Source organism: Nanorana parkeri, unplaced genomic scaffold (assembly GCF_000935625.1).
Source record: "Nanorana parkeri isolate BGI_ZX_2015 unplaced genomic scaffold, ASM93562v1 scaffold259, whole genome shotgun sequence".
Lineage (NCBI taxonomy): Eukaryota > Metazoa > Chordata > Amphibia > Anura > Dicroglossidae > Nanorana > Nanorana parkeri.
Genome location: NW_017306527.1, coordinates 588,189 through 612,376, shown reverse-complemented (window position 1 = coordinate 612,376; position 24,188 = coordinate 588,189). Strand labels below are relative to the sequence as shown.

The following is a 24,188-nucleotide window of genomic DNA, read 5'->3' as shown; positions in this document are numbered from 1 at the left end:
CCCAGCGTCGGTCAGTGTGTCTCTCTCTCCTCTTCTCCCCGCGATACCCTCCCCCTCCCCCCAGCGTCAGTCAGTCAGTACTACTAAGCCCCCTCCTTATCTTTACGTCCAGCAGCTGTGCTCCACTGCTGCTGGGTTAAAGAAAGTTCAGTCAATGTAAAAAAAAAACAAACAAGGTACCAAGTGCACAGGGGGGGCCACAACCTTAAAAACTACACTACACTGCAAATTATACATTAAACAGAAATAAAACAATCTAGCTTGAAGCCCAGGCCTCCTGGGCCCCTCCCCCCAGCGTCAGTCAGTCAGTACTACTAAGCCCCCTCCTTATCTTTACGTCCAGCAGCTGTGCTCCACTGCTGCTGGGTTAAAGAAAGTTCAGTCAATGTAAAAAAAAAAAAACAAGGTACCAAGTGCACAGGGGGGGCCGCAACCTTAAAAACTACACTACACTGCAAATTATACATTAAACAGAAATAAAACAATCTAGCTTGAAGCCCAGGCCTCCTGGGCCCCTCACACAAGTACCGGCCGTACCCCCCTGATGGCAGTCCTGGCTGGGGACTTGGATCGTGACCCCCCTGTTCACTTGCGGGACCCCATATGGGGTCGCGACCCACACTTTAAGAAGCACTGCTCTAAAACACTGGGGGTAGAATCCCTGATCAATGTTCCCTTATTTGTCTTGAACAAGATACCATCGTGTCAGGACCTTAATGTTCGCTTCAATTAAGGAAACATTAAGAAGGCCTCTTCATGATCTTGTACAACATTGATGCCACTCCTCCGCGAAATCTCATTCCCATGCTGCGATATAAGATAATTTGTACGGTAAGCCCATTAAAATAGAGGAAATATGTGCAATTTCTCCCCTCAGGGTTCCGGGGTGTGTACACCAGTATTCATATGTGGGCACGGCTGGTGATAAAGGGCCCAGCGATTATATAAATTGACTAATCTGCATAAAATGAAATCACTCAGTTGGTGGCATGCGCAGTCTTTCCCTACAATATGCCAAAGAGATAGGTGTACGATGTCTAAAAAAATTCCCCAATCCGATACAATCCTATGTCCAACCACAATTTAAAGGCTTGTGGCTGAAATGCTGTAGGAAAATTCGGATTGTAGAATAGAGGAGGTAGGGGCGTATGTGGTGACAATAAACTATAACATCTTCTTAACCTATCCCAAAAAAAAAATATAGACTGAGACAATGTAGGGGCTAAAATTACAGGACGTTGTTTGGGAGAAAGCCATTTTAATAAACTGATGGGAACATTAGCAGCTGATTTTAGTTTCCATAGATACCCAATCTGGGGGTTCTCCTTGGGAGTACACTGTGGATAGTTGTACCAACTGAGCTGCCTGATAATATAACCATAGATTCAGCACTCCCAGGCCTCACCGATTTGCTCGTCCTGAAGGTAACCATTTTGGAGAGGATTACAGTTTCAGGATTTCGGCTCTGCGTATAGCAATTGGCAAAGATCTAAAATAATAGAACCTTAGGAAGTAATATCATTTTAATTGCATTTATCCAAACTAGGCATGATAAATTATATGAAGACCATTTTTTTAAAGCTATCTAGCAGTTGTCGATTTATGAAAGGATAGTTTGATAGATAAACTTACGAAAAATGGGATGGAAGTTGAATTCCCAAATATTGCAAGGAGGCGATGTTCCAGATGAAAGGGGACGCGGAGCATATATATGTGACCAGACATCCATCGACAGGTTTATATTCAAGCCTACAGATTTGCAGTAATAGCATTGATCTGAAGCATAGAAATAGTTGCATAAGCCTCCAGAATATGCATTAAATTAGGTAAAGATATCCTGGGGGAGATAAAAAATAATAGTACATCATCCTCAAGCAAGGTGCATTTATGTTCTTGTTCACCACAATATACATCTTTTATATCGGGACATTCTCTGAGAGCTATCGCCAGAGGATCCATAATTATAGCAAAGAGAAGAGGAGAAAGAGGGCACCCTTGTTTGGTACCTCTGGATATAACAATTGGATCTGAGAGATAGCCTTCTATTCGGATTATTGCTTGAGATTTAGAATAAAGGTTTTGCATAATTTGCAAAAACAAGGGGCCAAAGCCCCACCTCTCTAACACTTGAAACATAAAATAAAGCCAAGATACCGAATCAAATGCCTTCTGGAGGTCTATTGAAAGTAACATCCCTTGCTGTGGGTTACCCCCATCCCATTTAGAATGTAAAAGTGTTATGATGTCAAGAGCTCGCCTAATTTGATTTGACCCTTGTCTACCTGCAATAAATCCTGCCTGATCCCGATGGATATAGGAATGTAGGAAGGATTTCAATCTGTTAGCTAAAATCTTAGTCAAAAGTTTAAAATCATTATTAATTAAAGAAGTTGGTGTGTAGTTAATTTCACCAGGTTCCTTATTGGGTTTGGGAATTAAACTAATAAATACTTTTTTCATCTCTAAATTTAGCTCTGTACTTGTCTTGAGTGTATTAAAAAGAGATTCAAGGTGTGGCACTAGAATATCCAACTTTTTTTAATAATAAAAAGCAGAAAAACCATCTGGACCAGGCGCTGAGGATATTTTTGTTTCCTTAATCGCTAGCGTAATCTCATCTCCAGATATAGGTTACTCTATAAGAGATTTATTTTGAGGTGACAATACAGGAACTGAAAGGTTAGCAAGACAATTTGAAATAACTGTTCATGAAGGAACAGAGGTTTCTCTACAAAGATTCAAAAAATTATTATGGAATTCTTGCAATACTCGTTTCGGATTATAGGTGCATGTTCCTTGGGCACACCTTATTTTAGGGATAGTAAGGTGATGGAGTTTAGAAGATAATTTATTAGCTAATGTTCCTATTTGATCTCTCTGAACATATAATTTATTGTCCGACCATTGAATACTTTTCTCCGCCTTAGTGGTCAAAAGCAAATTAAGCTCTCGACGAGTTTTTTCAATACTACATAAGATCTCGGGGTCGGGGGAGCTTTTAGGAGCTTGAACCAAACTTTGCAGTTCTCGCTCAAGCTCCACAATAGATGACTGCTTGTTTTTTAATTGTCAAAGCACAGTTACTTTTAAGGCATGCCAACGGTCAAGGTTGCCTTTGTACTTATTTCAGCTCTAAACTGAATTTTCAAGCCCTAAATGGCTGGTGTCCTAGCTGATTACACGTGCAGGACCATGGCAACTACAATCCAAATAGAGGCTAAGATGGCCCCTTCCTTGGCTGTAAGGGATAGGAGTGTGTAGTTCTGCTTCAAGTATATATGCACAGAACTCCAATAGCAGTGTGAATCGTGTTGAGTAGAGCCTGCAACCGATATTAGATGGCCATTAGAATTATTACGGACAGACTGAAATGCATTTATGCCTTAAAATCGCTTGTAAGAAATTTCACTAAATGTGCTGCAGCTTTAATTAAGTTCCTTTTTAAAAGAATATTTATTTGGCAGCTTTCCTTTAAATTAAATCAATTAGTTATAAGGTGGAATAGATCACAGAAACTGTTGTCTTAGAGCTTGTTCACACCAGATGTACATTCATGCATTTTTGTCTATTTTCTGATGTAGCCAAAATGCACGGACATTATATAACCTATTATTTTATATAGGACCTCTTCACACCAACGCACTGTGTTGCAGTGAGTTGGAAAAAAGTCCTTTGTGCTTAATTTTTGGTTTGTTGACCTGAAAAAAAAGCAATGCATTCAACACAAAGGATGTTGTTTATGGTCTGGTATGAATAAGATGTATACTTCTGTCTGTTGAACATTTCAAGTACCTACTGCTTTGTGCCATAGGAGAGAACAAATTGTATTCAAGATATTGATCAGAATGCTTAGCTCAATATTATGTGACTAGTTTTGTCAAGCAGAAACTAAATGCCATCCTGTATTAATGAAATGTAATATAATACACCAACTATTTTTTCCCCACAGGCTGTGGAGAGTTGCTAAGGAAGTTTCATCTGCCATCAAAGTATTACCTCACCCATCTTTTGTTTACACTTCAAAGTTCCACCCAATGTCTGATGACCTGGTTGTCACTGGATGCTATGATGCTGTGATTAGGGTGTGGAATGTAAAGGTGAAGGAGATCAATGGACAGCTTCTTCAAGAGTTTGAGGGTCATAAAAGTTTCATCAACACCCTTTGTTTTGATGTGGAAGGTGTGTTCTAAGTATCTGTTATTCCTTCTATGTGTATGGCTGTTTTACACCTTTTGTGCATTGCATGCAGTGTGTGCGTTGGTGATAGGAGCATTCCAAAATTTTTTGGTATTTAGGGATCAGACTTAGAAGAATGTCTAATACAGATAGAAGCAGAACTTTTAGCTGCCTTTACTAGTAAAGTAACATACTAGTAACGGTATGTTAATAATAACATACAGTTATGGCCAAAAATATTGGCACCCCTGCATTTCTATCTATCTATCTACAGAAATGCAGGGGTGCCAATATTGTTGGCCATGACTGTACATAATACTTTGCTTCTGGTTTAATTTAAGCTGCTACTGATTTGCATTGAGTAGAGTCTGAGTTGCCTCAAGCTGCATCTGAGATACCTTGAGCTGCTTTTGCATTTACATTACAGGTATGGGGAATAAAATTCCACATAAACGAGTACCTTCCTAATGCAGCAGTTAAATGATATTTCTCTCCCGTTCATTGAAGGACACAGGACAACAGATCGTAGATCCTGAATGGTAGGGTATATCGAAACCTGCAGGATTAGGACGCTAGGCACATAACAAAAAGACAAAGACAAGACAGCCTAGGGGTGGCCCCTGCTGGTGGCCCAACCCCTCACTTGCTGACAAGTCTCCAGTTTTTTGCCTAGCGTCAGGAGTAAGGAGCTGGGTTTGGTCCTGGACACTGTCGCGGCCCGGGTCTTTCTTCCTCGGGACAAGCTCCTGAAACTCCGTTCCAAGGTTCGGCTACTGAGGACTCGCCAATGGTCGCCCATTCGCTTTTGCATGCAGGTCCTGGGTCATGGTGGCCTCCTTCGAGGGGGTGCCCTTTGCGCAACATCATACCAGGACCCTGCAGAGGAACATCCTGGTGCAGTGGGACAAGTTCCCCCTGTCCTTGGACGGGGAGATTCGGATCTCTCGGGAGGCAAGGGCCTTCTTGCGGTGGTGGCTTCAATCACCGGCCTTGGTGCCGGGGAAGTCTTTCCTTCCCGTGCACTGGACGGTGGTCACCACAGACTCCAGACCTGCGTGGCTGTTGAGAGCCGGGTCTTGAAGGACCGGGGGTTGTCCGATGCGGTCGTCTCCACTATGCTCAGGATGCGCAAAGCGGTCTCTCGGAGGATTTACCATCGTACATGGAGGGCTTATTTTGCCTGGTGTGAGGCTGGGGCACTGTCCCCGCGTTATATTCTCCGTCAGCAGAATTCTTGCTTTCTTGCAGCGCGGGGTGGCTCAGGGGCTGGCCTTGAGTACTGCGAAGGGCCAGATCTCTGCCTTAGCGGTGCTGTTCCAGCGGCCTTTGGCGTCTTACGCTCTGGTTTATACCTTTTTGTTCAGGAGGTGACGCGCATTGATCCCCCCGTCCGCTCGCCTTTGGCTCTGTGGAACCTGAATCTCGTGCTTTCCGTGTTGCAGGAATCTCCTTTTGAGCCTCTTCGGGAGATTCCGCTTTTGTCCTTGTCACAGAAGGTGGCCATCACTTCTGTGCGGCGGGTTTCGGAGTTGGCTTCCTTGTCCTGCAAGTCTCCGTTGCTGGTGTTGCATAGGGACAAGGCGGTTCTCCGTCTTAGGCCGGCCTTCCTGCCTAAGGTTGTGTTGGCATTCCATCTGAATGAGGACATTGTCTTACCTTCCCTGTGCCCGAAGCCGGTTCATAGGAAGGAACGTGCGCTCCACTGTTTGGACGTGGTTCGCGCTCTTCGTGTCTATTTGTAGGCTACGGCCTCTTTTCGTGAGACGGATTCCTTGTTTGTGCTCACGGTGGGCCCTCGTAAGGGTCTGGCCGCGTCAGCGGCTACCTTCTCTAGGTGGATTCGCACTGTGGTTATTCAGGCGTACGCTGTTAAGGGGCGTGAGCCTCCTTTCCCTGTCACTGCCCATTCTACTGGGCTGTGGGGGCCTCCTGGGCCTTTCGTCATGGGGCCTCGGTTTCTCAGGTTTGTAAGGCCGCTACTTGGTCTTCTGTTCACACCTTTTTGTTAAGTTTTACAAGGTGGACGTGTTTGCATCGGCGGATGTTGGTTTGGGGCGCAAAGTGTTGCAGGCGGCGCTTTGAGGGGTCTTTTGGGTGTTTTGTTTGTTGTTGCCCATCCCTCAGTGTGTTACTGCTTGGTGACGTCCCTACCATTCAGGATCTACGATCTGTTGCCCTGTGTCCTTCAATGAACGGGAGAGAAAATAGGATTTTTGTACTCACCGTAAAATCCTTTTCTCTCCGTTCATTGAAGGACACAGGTCCCGCCCTCTTTTGTGGGGTGTACACTCCTAACTGCTTGTTACTTACTGGAGACTTGTCAGCAAGTGAGGGGTTGGGCCACCAGCAGGGGCCGCCCCTAGGCTGTCTTGTCTTTTTGTTATGTGCCTAGCGTCCTACTCCTGCAGGTGGCGATATACCCTGCCATTCAGGATCTACGATCTGTTGCCCTGTCTCCTTCAATGAACGGAGAGAAAAGGATTTTCGGTGAGTACAAAAATCCTATTTTTACTACCTCTGCTTTTATGTACTGTCCTTTTTTTATAATCCTTGACTGACAAATGTCCTTAAAGTGACATTAAACCCTCAGATTTTTAAACATAAACCAATACTGTAATGTGTGCCTTACTGTAATCCATGGTTGTTTCCCTTCTCTTTGCTGCTCTTCCTTTTAAATCCTCATGTCTTCTCATGCTTGGGGAGAACTTCCCTTTGCAGCTCAGGGCCTATTCCTGTAGTGCTGGCTCAGGTTACAAACCTATACACAGACACCATATATCCATTCCTGAGACAAGGCAGTCTGCTGCAAAACGGAAGTTCTGCCCAGCATGAGAACAGATACAGATTTAAAAGGAAGAGCACCAAAGAGAAGGGAAACAACCATGGATTACAGTAAGGCACACATTACAGTATTGGTTTATGTTAAAAAATTTGAGGGTTTAATGTCACTTTAACTCTTAAACCTTAGAGTTTGAGTTAGGCTAACCTATCCATAAACCCTAGAATGTTGAACTTACCTTAACTCTACCAGTCCTGCTCTGAATTAGATTAAGAACTTGCCAAATCCAGCTGTTCCAAACCCTTTTACCTTTTAAAGTTATTTAAACAAAATTATAGATGCTTTCCATGTGTTGGACTAGAATAATATAGCTATGTAACTGGTGTCAGGTTGATCCTAGCAGTCACTTTTCTGTACCCGTGGGGGTCCTTATATTTGCTAATCAACACATTTTTACCCGTTGAAAAGATGTGAATTGAGGTTTAGCAAAGAATGAAAATGAGGGAGGGAGAGTGATTTTAAATATGGCTACAGGAACACACAGCAACTATGAAACATGTAGACAATGTGTAAAAGGGGAACTTGGACTTAAAAAAAAAAAATGTATCTGATAGGAAAAGTAAATTGCATGAATGCACAGCCCTTCTGGCAAGTTGCAAAAGCTCGCTATTACCATAACAAAGTTTCTTTATAAAGCCTCTCTGTTCCCCAGGCACTTAGTCATGGGTACACAGAAGACAAGATTATAAATTATAGTTAAGTTTACATCAGACAGATGCCCATATTTACATATGGAGCAGAATAACCCTAGGTCATATTCAATAAACCTCGTTCTTTCTGGGTTATGTTGATTTTGGCGTTTACAGCACTGCCAAATTCTGAATTTGGGATCAGTATATGCACAAAAGGTAACAATGGTAGATTTTCTCACAGTGCTAGTATTTGCAGTGGGCTCGAAAATAGTTATGCAAGTTACATACCAATTATTTGAAAAAATAGCACGTGTTAGTCTCCTTTCACACCTTTGTGCTCAAAAACGGCAAACCGTTTTGTGTGTGTGTGCCTGTGTTTTAATAGGTGTTTGTTCATTCATCTTTGTGCTTGAATGCTCATTGTTAATTCACAATGACCTTTGTTATACAAATTTTTACTGCAATATTTTGTCTATATGTTTTACATTTCCCTTCGGGGGATAGTTTGAAATTTACATTTTGCTCATGCAATATAAATTGCCAGAACACAAAATATGTGTGTTTTTGTACATATCCAATAAATATAGGTGCAGTGGTGCACTAACATAGAAGAATGCAGCCGAATATTCTATTTTACACTATGAAATACTGCATTGATATCAAGTACCTTGATTAGAGGAGATTTAAGGGACCTCTTCCAAAGCACCCACCTGATGTTAAAGTGTATGCATGCTGATATTGGCGTGGTCGGGGGCTGCATGCCTGTGGCTTTTTTTCACCTAGGCAATACCAGTCTTCATGCTTTATCTACACAGCTCACTACTACTTGAGAAGAGGGGCAGATAGAAAAAAGAAAAAAAAACTATCTAGTGCTAATTTCAATAAATCACGGGATTCCCACTACTGACATATCCACCATGAAAAATTATTGGTAAATTAATATGTGACATCACTAACTGTCATATATACATTTTGAGAAAAAATTAACATGGGAGCATATCCACTGTGGAAATGTTTATGCATAGACTGATACACTATATAGATTATATAGAGTTGTAGTAAATTAAACTCTGTTACGTAAATGGCAGCATGTGCAGCTGCTGTTTGATGAATATTCCATTATGAATGAGAAGAGCTAGACAGTACCTATATAATTATTAACAGGTTATATATCTCTTGATCATCACAGTTCAGAATAAGATGAGTGAATTACGTATCCATTCTTAATATCTTGCAATAATGAATACCTACAAACCAATGTTTTCCTTGTTTACCTGTTGTATTTTAGGCCTGCATATGTATTCAGGAGACAGCTCTGGACTTATTATAGTGTGGAATACCAGGATTAGTCCAAGTCTGCATCATAATCCATCCGAGCACTGGGCTATTTTAAAGGTAGGTATGTTGGGTTTTTTATAAGTCAATTAAAGTTTCAAAGGCTCAATGGCTGCTGGAAAAGAAACAGAATGCTGGTGGATCAAAAATGGTTTGCACCTGGGACATCACTAAGGTTATTCTCGTGCCTTTTGCTTTCAGTGTGAGAAGTGCATTCAAGTGGTACACCTGCTTCCAGCACAAAATGAGGCGGGTAAGCAAAATACTGGTACTAGTAGGTAAAGGTGTTACATGTTTTAGGTAATTAGTGTTGGAGTAAGGTTAAAGTGTTTCTAAATCCCAAAACAAATATGTAATATATTGTCATATTTTGCAGCTTACCAATCCTTAAATGTGGTGGCTGTATTGGTTTTCTTTTTCAAGCCTTTTTCCTTTATTTTCTCCTGGTGATTATTCCAAGAATGCACTTTCGTTCTCGAGTGGCAACCTTCATTCACCATACTGTATCAGATTCAGGACAACAAAAACCATAGAGGGCTACCGAACCCCGCCTGTGTGTTGCAGGCGGCGCTTTGAGGGGTCTTTTGGGTGTTTTGTTTGTTGTTGCCCATCCCTCAGTGTGTTACTGCTTGGTGACGTCCCTACCATTCAGGATCTACGATCTGTTGCCCTGTGTCCTTCAATGAACGGGAGAGAAAATAGGATTTTTGTACTCACCGTAAAATCCTTTTCTCTCCGTTCATTGAAGGACACAGGTCCCGCCCTCTTTTGTGGGGTGTACACTCCTAACTGCTTGTTACTTACTGGAGACTTGTCAGCAAGTGAGGGGTTGGGCCACCAGCAGGGGCCGCCCCTAGGCTGTCTTGTCTTTTTGTTATGTGCCTAGCGTCCTACTCCTGCAGGTGGCGATATACCCTGCCATTCAGGATCTACGATCTGTTGCCCTGTCTCCTTCAATGAACGGAGAGAAAAGGATTTTCGGTGAGTACAAAAATCCTATTTTTACTACCTCTGCTTTTATGTACTGTCCTTTTTTTATAATCCTTGACTGACAAATGTCCTTAAAGTGACATTAAACCCTCAGATTTTTAAACATAAACCAATACTGTAATGTGTGCCTTACTGTAATCCATGGTTGTTTCCCTTCTCTTTGCTGCTCTTCCTTTTAAATCCTCATGTCTTCTCATGCTTGGGGAGAACTTCCCTTTGCAGCTCAGGGCCTATTCCTGTAGTGCTGGCTCAGGTTACAAACCTATACACAGACACCATATATCCATTCCTGAGACAAGGCAGTCTGCTGCAAAACGGAAGTTCTGCCCAGCATGAGAACAGATACAGATTTAAAAGGAAGAGCACCAAAGAGAAGGGAAACAACCATGGATTACAGTAAGGCACACATTACAGTATTGGTTTATGTTAAAAAATTTGAGGGTTTAATGTCACTTTAACTCTTAAACCTTAGAGTTTGAGTTAGGCTAACCTATCCATAAACCCTAGAATGTTGAACTTACCTTAACTCTACCAGTCCTGCTCTGAATTAGATTAAGAACTTGCCAAATCCAGCTGTTCCAAACCCTTTTACCTTTTAAAGTTATTTAAACAAAATTATAGATGCTTTCCATGTGTTGGACTAGAATAATATAGCTATGTAACTGGTGTCAGGTTGATCCTAGCAGTCACTTTTCTGTACCCGTGGGGGTCCTTATATTTGCTAATCAACACATTTTTACCCGTTGAAAAGATGTGAATTGAGGTTTAGCAAAGAATGAAAATGAGGGAGGGAGAGTGATTTTAAATATGGCTACAGGAACACACAGCAACTATGAAACATGTAGACAATGTGTAAAAGGGGAACTTGGACTTAAAAAAAAAAAATGTATCTGATAGGAAAAGTAAATTGCATGAATGCACAGCCCTTCTGGCAAGTTGCAAAAGCTCGCTATTACCATAACAAAGTTTCTTTATAAAGCCTCTCTGTTCCCCAGGCACTTAGTCATGGGTACACAGAAGACAAGATTATAAATTATAGTTAAGTTTACATCAGACAGATGCCCATATTTACATATGGAGCAGAATAACCCTAGGTCATATTCAATAAACCTCGTTCTTTCTGGGTTATGTTGATTTTGGCGTTTACAGCACTGCCAAATTCTGAATTTGGGATCAGTATATGCACAAAAGGTAACAATGGTAGATTTTCTCACAGTGCTAGTATTTGCAGTGGGCTCGAAAATAGTTATGCAAGTTACATACCAATTATTTGAAAAAATAGCACGTGTTAGTCTCCTTTCACACCTTTGTGCTCAAAAACGGCAAACCGTTTTGTGTGTGTGTGCCTGTGTTTTAATAGGTGTTTGTTCATTCATCTTTGTGCTTGAATGCTCATTGTTAATTCACAATGACCTTTGTTATACAAATTTTTACTGCAATATTTTGTCTATATGTTTTACATTTCCCTTCGGGGGATAGTTTGAAATTTACATTTTGCTCATGCAATATAAATTGCCAGAACACAAAATATGTGTGTTTTTGTACATATCCAATAAATATAGGTGCAGTGGTGCACTAACATAGAAGAATGCAGCCGAATATTCTATTTTACACTATGAAATACTGCATTGATATCAAGTACCTTGATTAGAGGAGATTTAAGGGACCTCTTCCAAAGCACCCACCTGATGTTAAAGTGTATGCATGCTGATATTGGCGTGGTCGGGGGCTGCATGCCTGTGGCTTTTTTTCACCTAGGCAATACCAGTCTTCATGCTTTATCTACACAGCTCACTACTACTTGAGAAGAGGGGCAGATAGAAAAAAGAAAAAAAAACTATCTAGTGCTAATTTCAATAAATCACGGGATTCCCACTACTGACATATCCACCATGAAAAATTATTGGTAAATTAATATGTGACATCACTAACTGTCATATATACATTTTGAGAAAAAATTAACATGGGAGCATATCCACTGTGGAAATGTTTATGCATAGACTGATACACTATATAGATTATATAGAGTTGTAGTAAATTAAACTCTGTTACGTAAATGGCAGCATGTGCAGCTGCTGTTTGATGAATATTCCATTATGAATGAGAAGAGCTAGACAGTACCTATATAATTATTAACAGGTTATATATCTCTTGATCATCACAGTTCAGAATAAGATGAGTGAATTACGTATCCATTCTTAATATCTTGCAATAATGAATACCTACAAACCAATGTTTTCCTTGTTTACCTGTTGTATTTTAGGCCTGCATATGTATTCAGGAGACAGCTCTGGACTTATTATAGTGTGGAATACCAGGATTAGTCCAAGTCTGCATCATAATCCATCCGAGCACTGGGCTATTTTAAAGGTAGGTATGTTGGGTTTTTTATAAGTCAATTAAAGTTTCAAAGGCTCAATGGCTGCTGGAAAAGAAACAGAATGCTGGTGGATCAAAAATGGTTTGCACCTGGGACATCACTAAGGTTATTCTCGTGCCTTTTGCTTTCAGTGTGAGAAGTGCATTCAAGTGGTACACCTGCTTCCAGCACAAAATGAGGCGGGTAAGCAAAATACTGGTACTAGTAGGTAAAGGTGTTACATGTTTTAGGTAATTAGTGTTGGAGTAAGGTTAAAGTGTTTCTAAATCCCAAAACAAATATGTAATATATTGTCATATTTTGCAGCTTACCAATCCTTAAATGTGGTGGCTGTATTGGTTTTCTTTTTCAAGCCTTTTTCCTTTATTTTCTCCTGGTGATTATTCCAAGAATGCACTTTCGTTCTCGAGTGGCAACCTTCATTCACCATACTGTATCAGATTCAGGACAACAAAAACCATAGAGGGCTACCGAACCCCGCCTGTTTCCTCTTATCCATAACATAGATGATGTGGTTCTGTAGTCTTTAAAATAGCTAGGAACAATGTAACTTATAGTAGTCGGTAGAGACAGAGAGCACAGAAATGTATCAGCTAGCAAGGTTTGTTTCCCACTTATTGAACATATATTTACAAAAAAAATAGGGCTGCGGAAATTAACGATAAATCCCTCGATTAATCGTTAATTTTTTTGATCGATCAAAATTATTTTGATCGATCAAAGTTCTTTTGATCCGTACTCACCTCTCGGCCGGCTTCCGGGTCTTCCATCGGAGATCCGGTGATGTCACGGACATCGACGTCACCGGACTCCTCCCCCCTTCCCCAAGTGGCCGCCGGCTAACGAAGGGAAGGGGGGAGGAGTCCGGTGACGTTGATGTCTGTGACGTCACGTGACTCCTCCCCCTTCGTTACCCGATGGAGCCGCTTGGGCCGGTGAGTACACGGCTGCCCGGGAGAGAAACACTTTTTACCGGAAAGGTTTAATCTGCTCAATTGAGCAGATTAAACCTTTCCCTGTGATCGTTTTTTTTTTCTTTTCTGACATCGGGAGCCGCGGCCTGACCGTCAGTCAGAAAAGAAAAAAAAGGCATACGATTGCATAGCTAGATTCTTATTGGATACTATAGATACTACTGCATTGAGCTTCCTTTTTAATTAAAAGTAGAATCCACAATAATTTCCTTTTTATATTTTATTTTAGGAAATAAAAGAAACTGATATGAAAGGAATTGCTGTGAATCAATTACAGGTTCATCCAAATGGGAGACGTTTGTTAATTCATACAAAAGACAGCACTCTCAGGATTATGGACCTCAGAATGTAAGCTTTTTTTTTTTTTTTTTCCTGTACTAATAGAGCCTTTTTTTTCTTTTTGTTTGAGGCATTACAACTATAAAATCATTCTGTCATAAGATGCAGTGGGCATTTGTTTGTAACTGGCAGATTCCTTCCCACTCTAATTTTTTTTACTAATGTGACACAACATTTGCAGAAATATCCAACATGACTGATACCTATTGGCGACTCAGGAATGTCTGCTAAGGTGCTCCATTGTTGTCTGATCCTGCTAAATTTATAGGTATAAGAAAACTAATGCGGGCATTTTACACTGGTGTTTTTTTAGCCTTTGTGCTGCCTAATACTCCTTCCTTTGTAGAATGGGGCCTTGCATTTTACCCTTTATCAAAAACAGTTTCAGGTTGCAATCAAATAATACATCGTCAGTAACTATACATTAATAAGTATTTTGAAACAAATGTTATTCTTTAGCATCCATTGGGATACGAGGATATAGTAAACTATAGATGTGTGACTTATTTTGCTGCCTCCAGGAAGGTGGACAGTGACAGAAAAAAAAAAGTCCAACCCACTGTAATCCTCTGTGCTACCTTGGAGGACATATCCAGAACTCGCTTGACCAAGGATTGCAGGGCCTGTTGTTAATGTGACCCTGGGGTACTGGGCTCTGCTTGTGTCATTTCCCACCTAGTGTACTAGTTTGTTAGCTGCAGAGCCATGTCGCAGCCTCTGGTATGTACCAGTCTCTGAAGACTCATTCTGTGAGTAAGCCCATGGATGGGGCAAAGATATACTGGAATATGTCCTTCGGGCACTCACTCTACGTTATGGCGCTTTTCAGACCTGTGGGTACTGTGTAAGTCAACTGCAGAGCACCTTGTCAGTTTTAGAGCCGTGTTACAACCTCCAGGTTACCCAGTCTTTAGTATCTCCCTTTGACGCAGATATCTTGTTAAGTGGATCTGTTCTATAAGCTCTGCATGGGTCACTTTTCAGACCAGCACCTCCTGAACAAGTCATTCATCGAAATACATAGAACAAGGTTCAGCAGGTGATGTCGTCATACTGTTTTACAGTATCTAACCTGAGTGTAAGAACGAACCCGTGAATTACCACTAATAGATCGCATTTGAATGGGCTCCCAATGCAACACAATGAATCAGACCTGCATAATTTTTTCTAATGCAGCACACCACAATGCATGGTTGTTGGTTGCTGCAATGCAAACAAATCAAACAAATGCTGCAATGCAGATTTGTTTGTTTAGTGCACTTTAAATTAATTTTGCAGCATTATATAACGTGTGTTTTCATATGTTGCAGCAACCTGCTGTGTAATGCTTGTTTTTTTGCGTGTTACCGTAACACATAGGTCTAAGGGCAGGTTCACACCATTTTCCAGGCCAGATCTGGTCCGGAAAATGGTGTGAACCTACCCACAGTTGCAGTGCATTCCAGACCAGAGAAAATTGAGACATGCTATTATTTTCCTGCTTTGGTCTGGACGGACTGCGCTGGTGTGAACAGAGGCCAGAAATAGCATTGGGATTGCATACATTAGGATGCATTTTGGGTCTGGAAACAATCTGGTCTGGAGATGATCTGGATGTGGTGTGAACGGGTCCTGAGGGCTTGTTCACACCAAATCCAGACCAGATCTGCATGCGTTTCTGCATATGCAGTGCAGTGCATTTTTGACGTGTTCCATTCAATTTTTTTAATTTTTTTGTTGTGCCTAAAATGGGCTTTCAGTGCGTTCCAGGTCATTTGCATGCGTTTTGGTGCGTTTCATAGCAGAAAAAAATGGGCATGCTGCAGTTTTTCCACATGCTCTGGAACTGAACGATGTAGTGTGAACTAGATACCAAAATACCATTCGAATACATTGGATGCATTTTTGATGCATTCTGTAACTGTTCTGCTCTGCATCAGCTCCGCACTTGGTGTGAACAAGCCCTGCGTGGAACCTTAGTCCTATAATAAAGGAATGAAGTAAACCTATGCAAAACATACTACTTTACCTTAAATGTTTAATGCCTTTTATAGAAAGCAGAATTAAGACAACACTAGCATCAGTGTTACCAACGATTTCACTGGTGTGCCTTTAAAAATGTTTCAGAATTCTGAAATAATCTTCTCTAATGCTTTGTATTTTAGGTTTTACTGTATATCATCTATTATTACATTATTTACATTTGTATTTCGTTCATTAATATAGACCAAAGTGATGTGTTCCATATGTCTCAGTCTACTGTGTCACTAATTTTATGGTAGTATACTATTGCAAAACCTAATTCAACACACAAACATTACTGAACATTGTTTTGTTTTTACCATTTGCCTGGCCACAGATGCAGGCATTTTTGGTGACCAACCTTTTCTGTCACCTCTCACAAACCAAAACTCAAGCTAACTGGGTTTTTTATTTAATATAAAAGTCAATATAAACAGAAACTCCAGCTTTTTTTAAAAATTGCATCCCTTTCCAAAAGGGTAAAGTAATTATTGTTGGAGAGAATTAATCTAATAAGCATGTCAGCAACAGAGAGATCACAAAGTCACACTTTTGTTTTCTAAAAAAAGTTATAATTATGATGGCAATCAATGTTAGAATAATTATAAAATAATAATTAGTCTAAGGCTTCATTCACACCTACACTTTAGGTGCAATTTGGTATTCCCGCATCAGAAAATTGTGATTTTCCTGAACCAGGAATCCCAAATATGTCGTTTAGTGATCGATTTCTAATTCAATGTAACCGTATCGGATACTATTATTTGCGGTGTGCTGGCGTTCTGCTGCTTGCAAATGCTGTCACCCTATCATTAAAGTGACATTAAAGTAATTCCCCCCCCCCCTTCCCAATCCTGCTCTAGGGACATGCTTTAAATGATGTCTCTTAATCCGATCTTCTTTACTGTCCTTTTTTACTGTTGCTCCAGCGCTGGTGCGGGTCTCCGATCCAGCGCTGACTCCTCTGTGCTCCTCTTCTCTAATGTCCCAGGGTGTCTGTGCGGGTGCACGCTGCTCCATAGACTTGCCTTGTGTCTCTCCTCTGAAGTGCGCATGCTCCTGCCCCAAGATCCTTTGCGGCTGCCCGAGACTCTTCAGATGTGCGTACGGGAGCGCGCGGCGAAGACATGGGTAAGTATCAACCCTTTTTAAAAGTTCTTTTACATTTTTTTGAACGGGTGACAGCTGCCCCTTGTAAATGGAAAATGTGGGATTCCTGCTGCAGGAAATAGCATGTTCCTGATTCAGGAATACCAAATCGCACCTAAAGTGTAGATGTGAATGTAGCATGATTCATCCGATACCATGTATACTATTTTTTATTTAATATGGAAATCTATAATAAATGTTTATTTAGATTGGCAGCGAAAAAATATATTGGAGCAACAAATTACAAGGAGAAACTTCACAGTGCCTTTACACCATGTGGAACATTTGTCGTAGCAGGGAGTGAAGATGGGATGGCATATGTCTGGAATGCAGAAACGGGTAAGTTGCATTGCATGTTTGATGTTGTCTTGCTAATTATAAAATAGACTGCTTTAAATATGGAGGGATTGTTGTAGCACAGGCATCAATATACCAATTAAGGGTATGCATAGTGTAGGGTGTGTGATGTTCTACAAAGCTTAAGTATGAAGGCAACATAGTAGCGTCTGTGCATTACAGAGCTGTTTCTGCTCCGATTTAAGATTTTTCTGAAATTTTTTCCTCAGAGGTTAGATTCTAGACACCTTTCATTTTCTTTAATGAATGGAGCACAGATCTGCTGGCATACCACAAATTCATGATACTCAAAAGACTTACAGGTTATCTAATGTACCTCTTGCTCAAAACCCATTAGATCTATGTTGGTCCCTGATGTACCCTGATTTTAATGTATTCTGAACTTTAAAAATTGGCTTCAAGACATCCTATTTTGGTATTCTTGCCTTGCAGTCAGTGGCCTCTATACAGTTCTACATAGGCATAGCAAAATATCTTGGGGTGGGGGGTTGGCGTGATTTTATTTGTTTTCTTTCATAGCTAAACATCTTGGGAGGATCCCTATAAGTACAGCAAACGTCGGCTCTGTAGATCGAGAACTGAGCAATCACATACCACTGATCACTGGTTCCCAATCTTCTCCCTGCAGAGAGTGGAGACTGTCAGTCATCACTCCCCGCAGGTATTCCCTACTCCCCTCTCGGTTCCTCCAGTGCTCTTTGGGGGGATGGGCAGGGAGGTGTTAGGCACAGCTGTCAATCAGGTGCCGGGTGCATCCCGACTGCAGTGCTCATTGGAGGGATAGACAGGGGAGGGGACGAGCACAGGTGGCTCTACCTCTAGCGAGGCAGAGCCAACTGTCAGTGGCAGGGTGGATCCTGACAATATTGTCGGGAACTTTCCCGGCCTCAGCACGACTTTGTGCTGTCAGCAGATAGTGGGCAAAAACCTGATATATGGTGAATTTTGGGTCACAGAACTATGGCAAAAAAGGCTGTGCCATAGTTCTCCTTTTAATGTTAGGTATTTGCTCACCGCAAATTAAGAGGTAATATTTAGGAAATATATGCAAGTAGATGCTCACCCTTTTGCCTTGGCCATCTTAGTGACTTAAAGTGACATTAAACCCTCAGATTTTTTAACATAAACCAATACTGTAATGTGTGCCTTACTGTAATCCATGGTTGTTTCCCTTCTCTTTGCTGCTCTTCCTTTTAAATCCTCATGTCTTCTCATGCTCTGCAGAACTTCCCTTTGCAGCTCAGCGCCTCTTCCTGTAGTGCTGGCTCTGGTTACAAACGTACACACAGACACCATGTATCCATTCCAGAGACAAGGCAGTCTGCTGCAAAGGGAAGTTCTGCAGAGCATGAGAACAGATACAGATTTAAAAGGAAGAGCAGCAAAGAGAAGGGAAACAACCATGGATTGCAGTAAGGCACACATTACAGTATTGGTTTATGTTAAAAAATCTGAGGGTTTAATGTCACTTTAAGTTGTCCAGTATGTTGTAAAGGGTGTAATATATACAGGTGTTTTGCATTGAACATGACATGCCATGAAATAAATCTCATGAATTTGTATTAAAGATCATTTTCAGTTTTTTTGCATTTGTGACTCAGCAATTATAACAATGTAATAATTTTTTTTGAGTCTGTTTTTATGTAATATCTTTGCATTGGTTTGGACCGGTTCTTTTTTTTTTTTTGTGATTTATTTACATTCTGATTTTTTTTTTTTTTTTTCTAAATCTTTTCATGCATTCCATTACAGGCGATCAGGTAGCAAAGTATTCAGAGTTATCCTACACAGCCCCTCTTCGAGATGTTGCCTTTCATCCTCATGAACACATGGTTGCATTTTGTGCCTTTGGACCAAACCAGCCTATCCTTGTATATATTTATGACTACAAAGGTAGGTATCCATTCAAAGTATTGTTAGGGCCAGTCCTTTTTAAGAACTGATTGTATTCAGAAAATAGTTTCTAGGAAAAAATCTTGCTAAAAGAGTTCATGAAAGCTTACTAGAACAGAGATATAGTGTAAAAGCTAGAACAGAGATCTGGTGTGCTCTGTTTTTGTTTCCATCAAAGAAAGACAAAGAGAAAACATATATATTTAAACCAGGAAACATCCTCTTTTTAGTATGAAGACTGTTTAAATGATGCCAACTGGTTGCTGTGTTACTAAGGTTTAGTACTCTGAGTTGGCTCCTATTCAGCTAACTTTTACATCATATTGTGTGTTCTGCATTCATTGAGTATTCATTTGGCAGAGTGCAAGGCAATGTTTAACGAGCAAGGTAAATAGATTTTTTTTCAAGTGCATACACACACGGTTATAATCCATGTGTGTGTGTATAATATAAATGTATTTTTACACAGGACTGTCTCAAACAATCCTACCTTACAAAGTCCCAGCATTATCCTAGGTGTAGTTCTTTATTTAACCTCGGATGCTTATCAGCTGCAAACAAAAAATACTCATCCAGAAAAGAAAAAAAAAATCAATGCTCCTTCTCAGATCAATAAAATCCAGTAACAGGAAAAGAAGTATGCTTACCAGGAAAATCTCATTGTAACAGATACCAAACACAGTAGCACCACAGGGCCCAGCCAACAGTGGAGCTACAGATATATATCAAAACCAAATTTCCCTCCCTTTCTACCTTCTTCTTCCTTACCAGCCCTCTCTGAGGTGTGTTTTGTGGTAGCTGCTAAAGATTATAATGTGGATGTAAAGGTATGAATATATATTATGGGCGGCTTACTAAGCCTTGCAGCACTGGATTCCTTGGTTTGAGTCTCTGCCAAGACTGTGTGTGTGTGTGTGTGCACACACACACACACACACACACTTATATTCATGTTGTTAATTGACCCTAGCATGTGTGTACAAATTGGTTAAGCACGTGTATTATCACATTCTGTATGCCAGTCCCAATCCCATGAAAATGGAGAGGGTTGAGGAAAGACCCGGCGACCTACCTCGTAAAAATTCACCAGGAAAATTCTATGTAAAAATCGGTAAAGTGTATCCCAGAGAGCTTCCCATTGAATCATCGATGGCCACATACCACTGAATTTGCATATATTATTACAAATTTGTATATATAAAAACTAGGGATGCACCGATATATCGGCAGGCGAAACATATTTGCCGAAAATAGCACTTTTGGCAAAATGCTGAAAGTGCAATTTTTCTGCCAATATAGCGGCACATCCCTGCTTTCTCTCCTTCCTGCTAGGCGCTGCTCTGTGTCCCAGCGGGCAAGAGAGATACTGTCACAGGCGGCCGAGGGAGGAGAGTGCTGTGAGCGGCCGGCGTCTCTCCTCCCCACACCGATCAGCCTCCTGTCATAGATCAGAGGAGAGCGGTGTGTGGGGGCAAAGACAGCCAGCGCTGTCACAGGAGGCCGGCGGTGCAGGGGAGGAGTCTGCTTTCAGATCGAGCTCTACTCCCCGCACTGCTCCTTCAGCCTCCTGTGACAGCTGTCAGGAAGGAGAGTGAGTACAAACACTCAGCGATCAGTTATTGCTGAGTGTTTGTAAATAATTGAGGACATGGTATGTTTACTATAGCCTCAATCATGAATGAATGCAAAGTGATCTACATCACCTCCTGTTCATTCCTGATTGTGTTTATAGTAAACACTAGGGATGTCCCGATACCACTTTTCAAGACCAAGTACTTCCCCTCATGTACTTGCCGATTTAATTACCGATACTTTTGACTTTAAAAGTATCACACACAGTTGACTTTAAATGATCCGTAGAACAACTACATGTTATATACTATGGATCATGATTGAACCTATTCATGTTAGCAGGGGAGAATTGTAAATCTATTGCTGTAATGTAGTGGAGGTGTGTGCTGTATATATGTACTACATATACATTACACATGTCCAGTACACTATAGCAATAGATTTACAGCCAGCTTCCCTCACTCAGTTTCACTCCGATCTCTGTTGCCTCACGAACCTCTCATAGTCGGAGCTGGGCAGGATCGCTGCATCATGTCTCGGTGCTCACAATTCTGCCCTGTTAACATAAATAGGTTAAATCATGATCCATAGTACATATACAGCACACACGTCCATTACACTGCAGTAATAGAGTTACAATTATCACCTGCTAACATGAATAGGTTCAATCATGATCCATATGACATAATAGTACATAACATGTAGTTGTACTATGGATCATTTAACCTATTTATGTTAGCAGGAGATAATTGTAAATCTATTGCTGCAGTGAATTTGGAATATGTACTGTACATGTACTTTACATGTACTACATATAGAATACACTGCAGTAATAGAGTTAAAATTATCCCCTGCTAACATGAATAGGTTAAAGGATCCATAGCGCATATTATGTACATAGCATGTAGTTGTACTACGGATCATTTTAACCTATTCATGTTAGCAGGTCAGAATTGTAAATCTACTGCTGTATATGTAGTACATATACAGTACATATAGAATGCACTGCAGCAGTAGATTTACAATTCTGACCTATGTACTATGGATCATTTAACCCCTCCATATTAGCAGTGCAGAATTGTAAATCTATTGCTGCAGTGCATTCTATATGTAGTACATGTACAGTACATATAGAATACAATGCAGCGGTAGATTCTTCTTGTTCACACAAAACACTAAGCCCAGGCCCGTCTTACTTACTGTTGCCTCGATCGCGGTGCCTCACGATTTTCCTCACATGTGAGGACGTCGGCGGCGCTGAGCAGAGGAGCGTTGCGTCACTGCTGTGGGCGGTCCTCCAGGTGAGGTCCTCTGGGCAGTGGCCGGCCACCTACATTAGTACCCCACCCCACAGCAGTGACGCGACGCTCCTCCGCTCAGCGCCGACGACGTCCAAACGTGTGAGGAAAAGCATCCGGCACCTCGGAAGGTACAGAAAAAAAAACAGCGCAAGCATCGGCGCTATGCATCGGGGCATTTTGATAAGTACTGGTCAAAATGCCCTGTATCGGTCCCGATACCGATGCTAGCTTCGGTATCGGGACATCCCAAGTAAACACACTATATCCACATGTTATAAATGAACAGGAACACTCAGTATAAAGGATTCCTGTCCTTTATATCTGGGGCTGCAGATAAAAAGATTGAGGCCTCTGTGTTCTCAGTCTCTTTTTCTATTTTAAAAGGGAAATATCAGGTATTCTGACTCCGATCGTTGTGATAGCGAAATATATCCCTCGCTGAGACCTCTATGCCTGGCCTGTATAAGCAGATATACTCACTGCGGACAATCCTCGTCAGATAGCTGAACTCGTCAATACCGATTCATTCAAAAGAGGTGTTTATTCTTTACATCAGGATTACAGCAGATGATAGGAACAGCAGTAGGGGTCTATTTTTAGACCCCTTATTTTCCCTGAAGCCCCTAAAAGTAAAGTAAAAAATACAAATATTTAATAAAAATAAAATATAAAAAAATGTAAGTTTATAAAAAATTAAAATATTTAAAACATTTTTGGTTTCGGTATCGGCCCGACATTTTTTTCATTTCGGTTTAGACATTTTAATTTTGGTGCACCTCTCATAAAAACACACAATGACATACAGTATATAGTTGGTCTTTAACTTTCTTAATGAGTTCTGCTTATTGTTTATTTGAAAATCTAATTTTCTTTTGAATTTGTTTAGTTGCCCAGCTTGAGGCAGAATCGGCGCACAGTGATGTCAGGGGTTATAGTCATGCTGATATTTTCACGCTTCAAGATTCTATCATTGCTGCAAAATCTTCTATGCGGATGAAGAGAGTAAAACAAAAACTGGATTCAGTTCTGGTATGTTTCCCATATATCTCATATCATTTTCAGAAGCACAATTATGTTATACTTTGCAGGTATTATGTTTATAATATTACACTAAATGGCGGGTCATAGATGAATGGGGGTGGGGGGGGAGGCTTTCCAGCACATGTGTAAAATCTTGAAAGAGAGAGTGTAATATTTCTCCACCTAGACTGAGCTCAGACAGTCCTTGTCTTTGCCCCCCCCGACTTCTTCCCCTTCCTCCAGAGATACCAGTGATCCCAGCTGGCACATCTTTCTCCTGGTTTGACTAAGGACGACCTGTCTAACACTGTGTCATATTTTTTTTGGACCCTCACTGCTTCCATTCTGCGTCCATCTCCCCTAAGCTAAAGCTGATGAATTCTGAGTTGGTGGACACAGTGAAACACTGATTATTACCCATATTTTTGGTAAAATATAAAAGACGGGGTCACGTCTGGTAAATAGACACCAAACGTGTCAAGCTTAAAAATTGCGCGCACCCGTGAAATCGCAAAAACTACCATAACCAAAATTGACCTTAGGCGACGTTTGAAAAGCTTTTAGAGCTCATCAGTTTAGTGTTATCAGTGATTGATGGCCCTAAAATTATTGCTCTCACTCCGACGTTCGTGGCCATATGTAACATGTGCGGCGTAATGGGCGCAATTGTCGTTTTCGCAGGTATGCGCACCTGACGCATGTTTGCATGCGTGTATGTATGGGCTGGCAAAACAGATGACAAACGCACTCATCAATTCGTCACCAGCTTTACATTAAGGTGCACACAAAATGGGCTTTAAACAGTAAAATAGCAAAAAGTTTTCCTGGCACACTCGCAAGCTAGCATGTAAAAAAACTTGTCTCACACTAAGGTTAAAAACAGAGGTTTGGATACACGTCTTCTGCAGAAAATGTGAAAGCCGCACAGCCGCGCCAAGGCACCTCTTATAGCGCGGTCCTAACTCTAAACTATCAGAGCTTCCATCTTGGAGCACATGGAGCAGAAGATAAAATTGGGTGCAGGTTTGTCAGGAGGAAGCCCAAGACAAGTTTTTTTTACATGGTAGCATGTGAGTTTGCCAGGAAAACTTTTTGGTATGTATGGGTGGGGACTTTAAAAAATTATTTGGAAACTTTAATTTTTTTTCATATTTATTTTTTCACATTTTTTTTTCCACTTGACTTTATTGCTATCAGGGCGCTAGGAAACCCCCCTATGTGATAGCAAAA

General features: G+C 41.0%; 2 protein-coding genes across 2 annotated transcripts in view; both read left to right on the top strand.

Moving 5' to 3' along the window:
* Positions 1–22,862, top strand: part of AHI1 (Abelson helper integration site 1) — a gene marked incomplete at its 3' end in the record, with an annotated part of 69,814 nt that extends 46,952 nt beyond the window's left edge. Inside the window, exons 13-18 of the mRNA XM_018556929.1 lie at positions 3,950–4,179; positions 8,936–9,042; positions 13,556–13,674; positions 17,024–17,154; positions 18,925–19,065; positions 22,825–22,862. Of these exons, the coding sequence (XP_018412431.1) occupies positions 3,950–4,179; positions 8,936–9,042; positions 13,556–13,674; positions 17,024–17,154; positions 18,925–19,065; positions 22,825–22,862 (766 nt within the window). The remainder of the gene's footprint in view (positions 1–3,949; positions 4,180–8,935; positions 9,043–13,555; positions 13,675–17,023; positions 17,155–18,924; positions 19,066–22,824) is intronic.
* LOC108787401 (jouberin-like) overlaps positions 22,856–24,188 on the top strand; it is a 109,850-nt gene continuing 108,517 nt past the window's right edge. Inside the window, exon 1 of the mRNA XM_018556941.1 lies at positions 22,856–22,967. Coding sequence (XP_018412443.1) covers positions 22,926–22,967 — 42 coding nt within the window. The 5' untranslated portion in view covers positions 22,856–22,925. The remainder of the gene's footprint in view (positions 22,968–24,188) is intronic.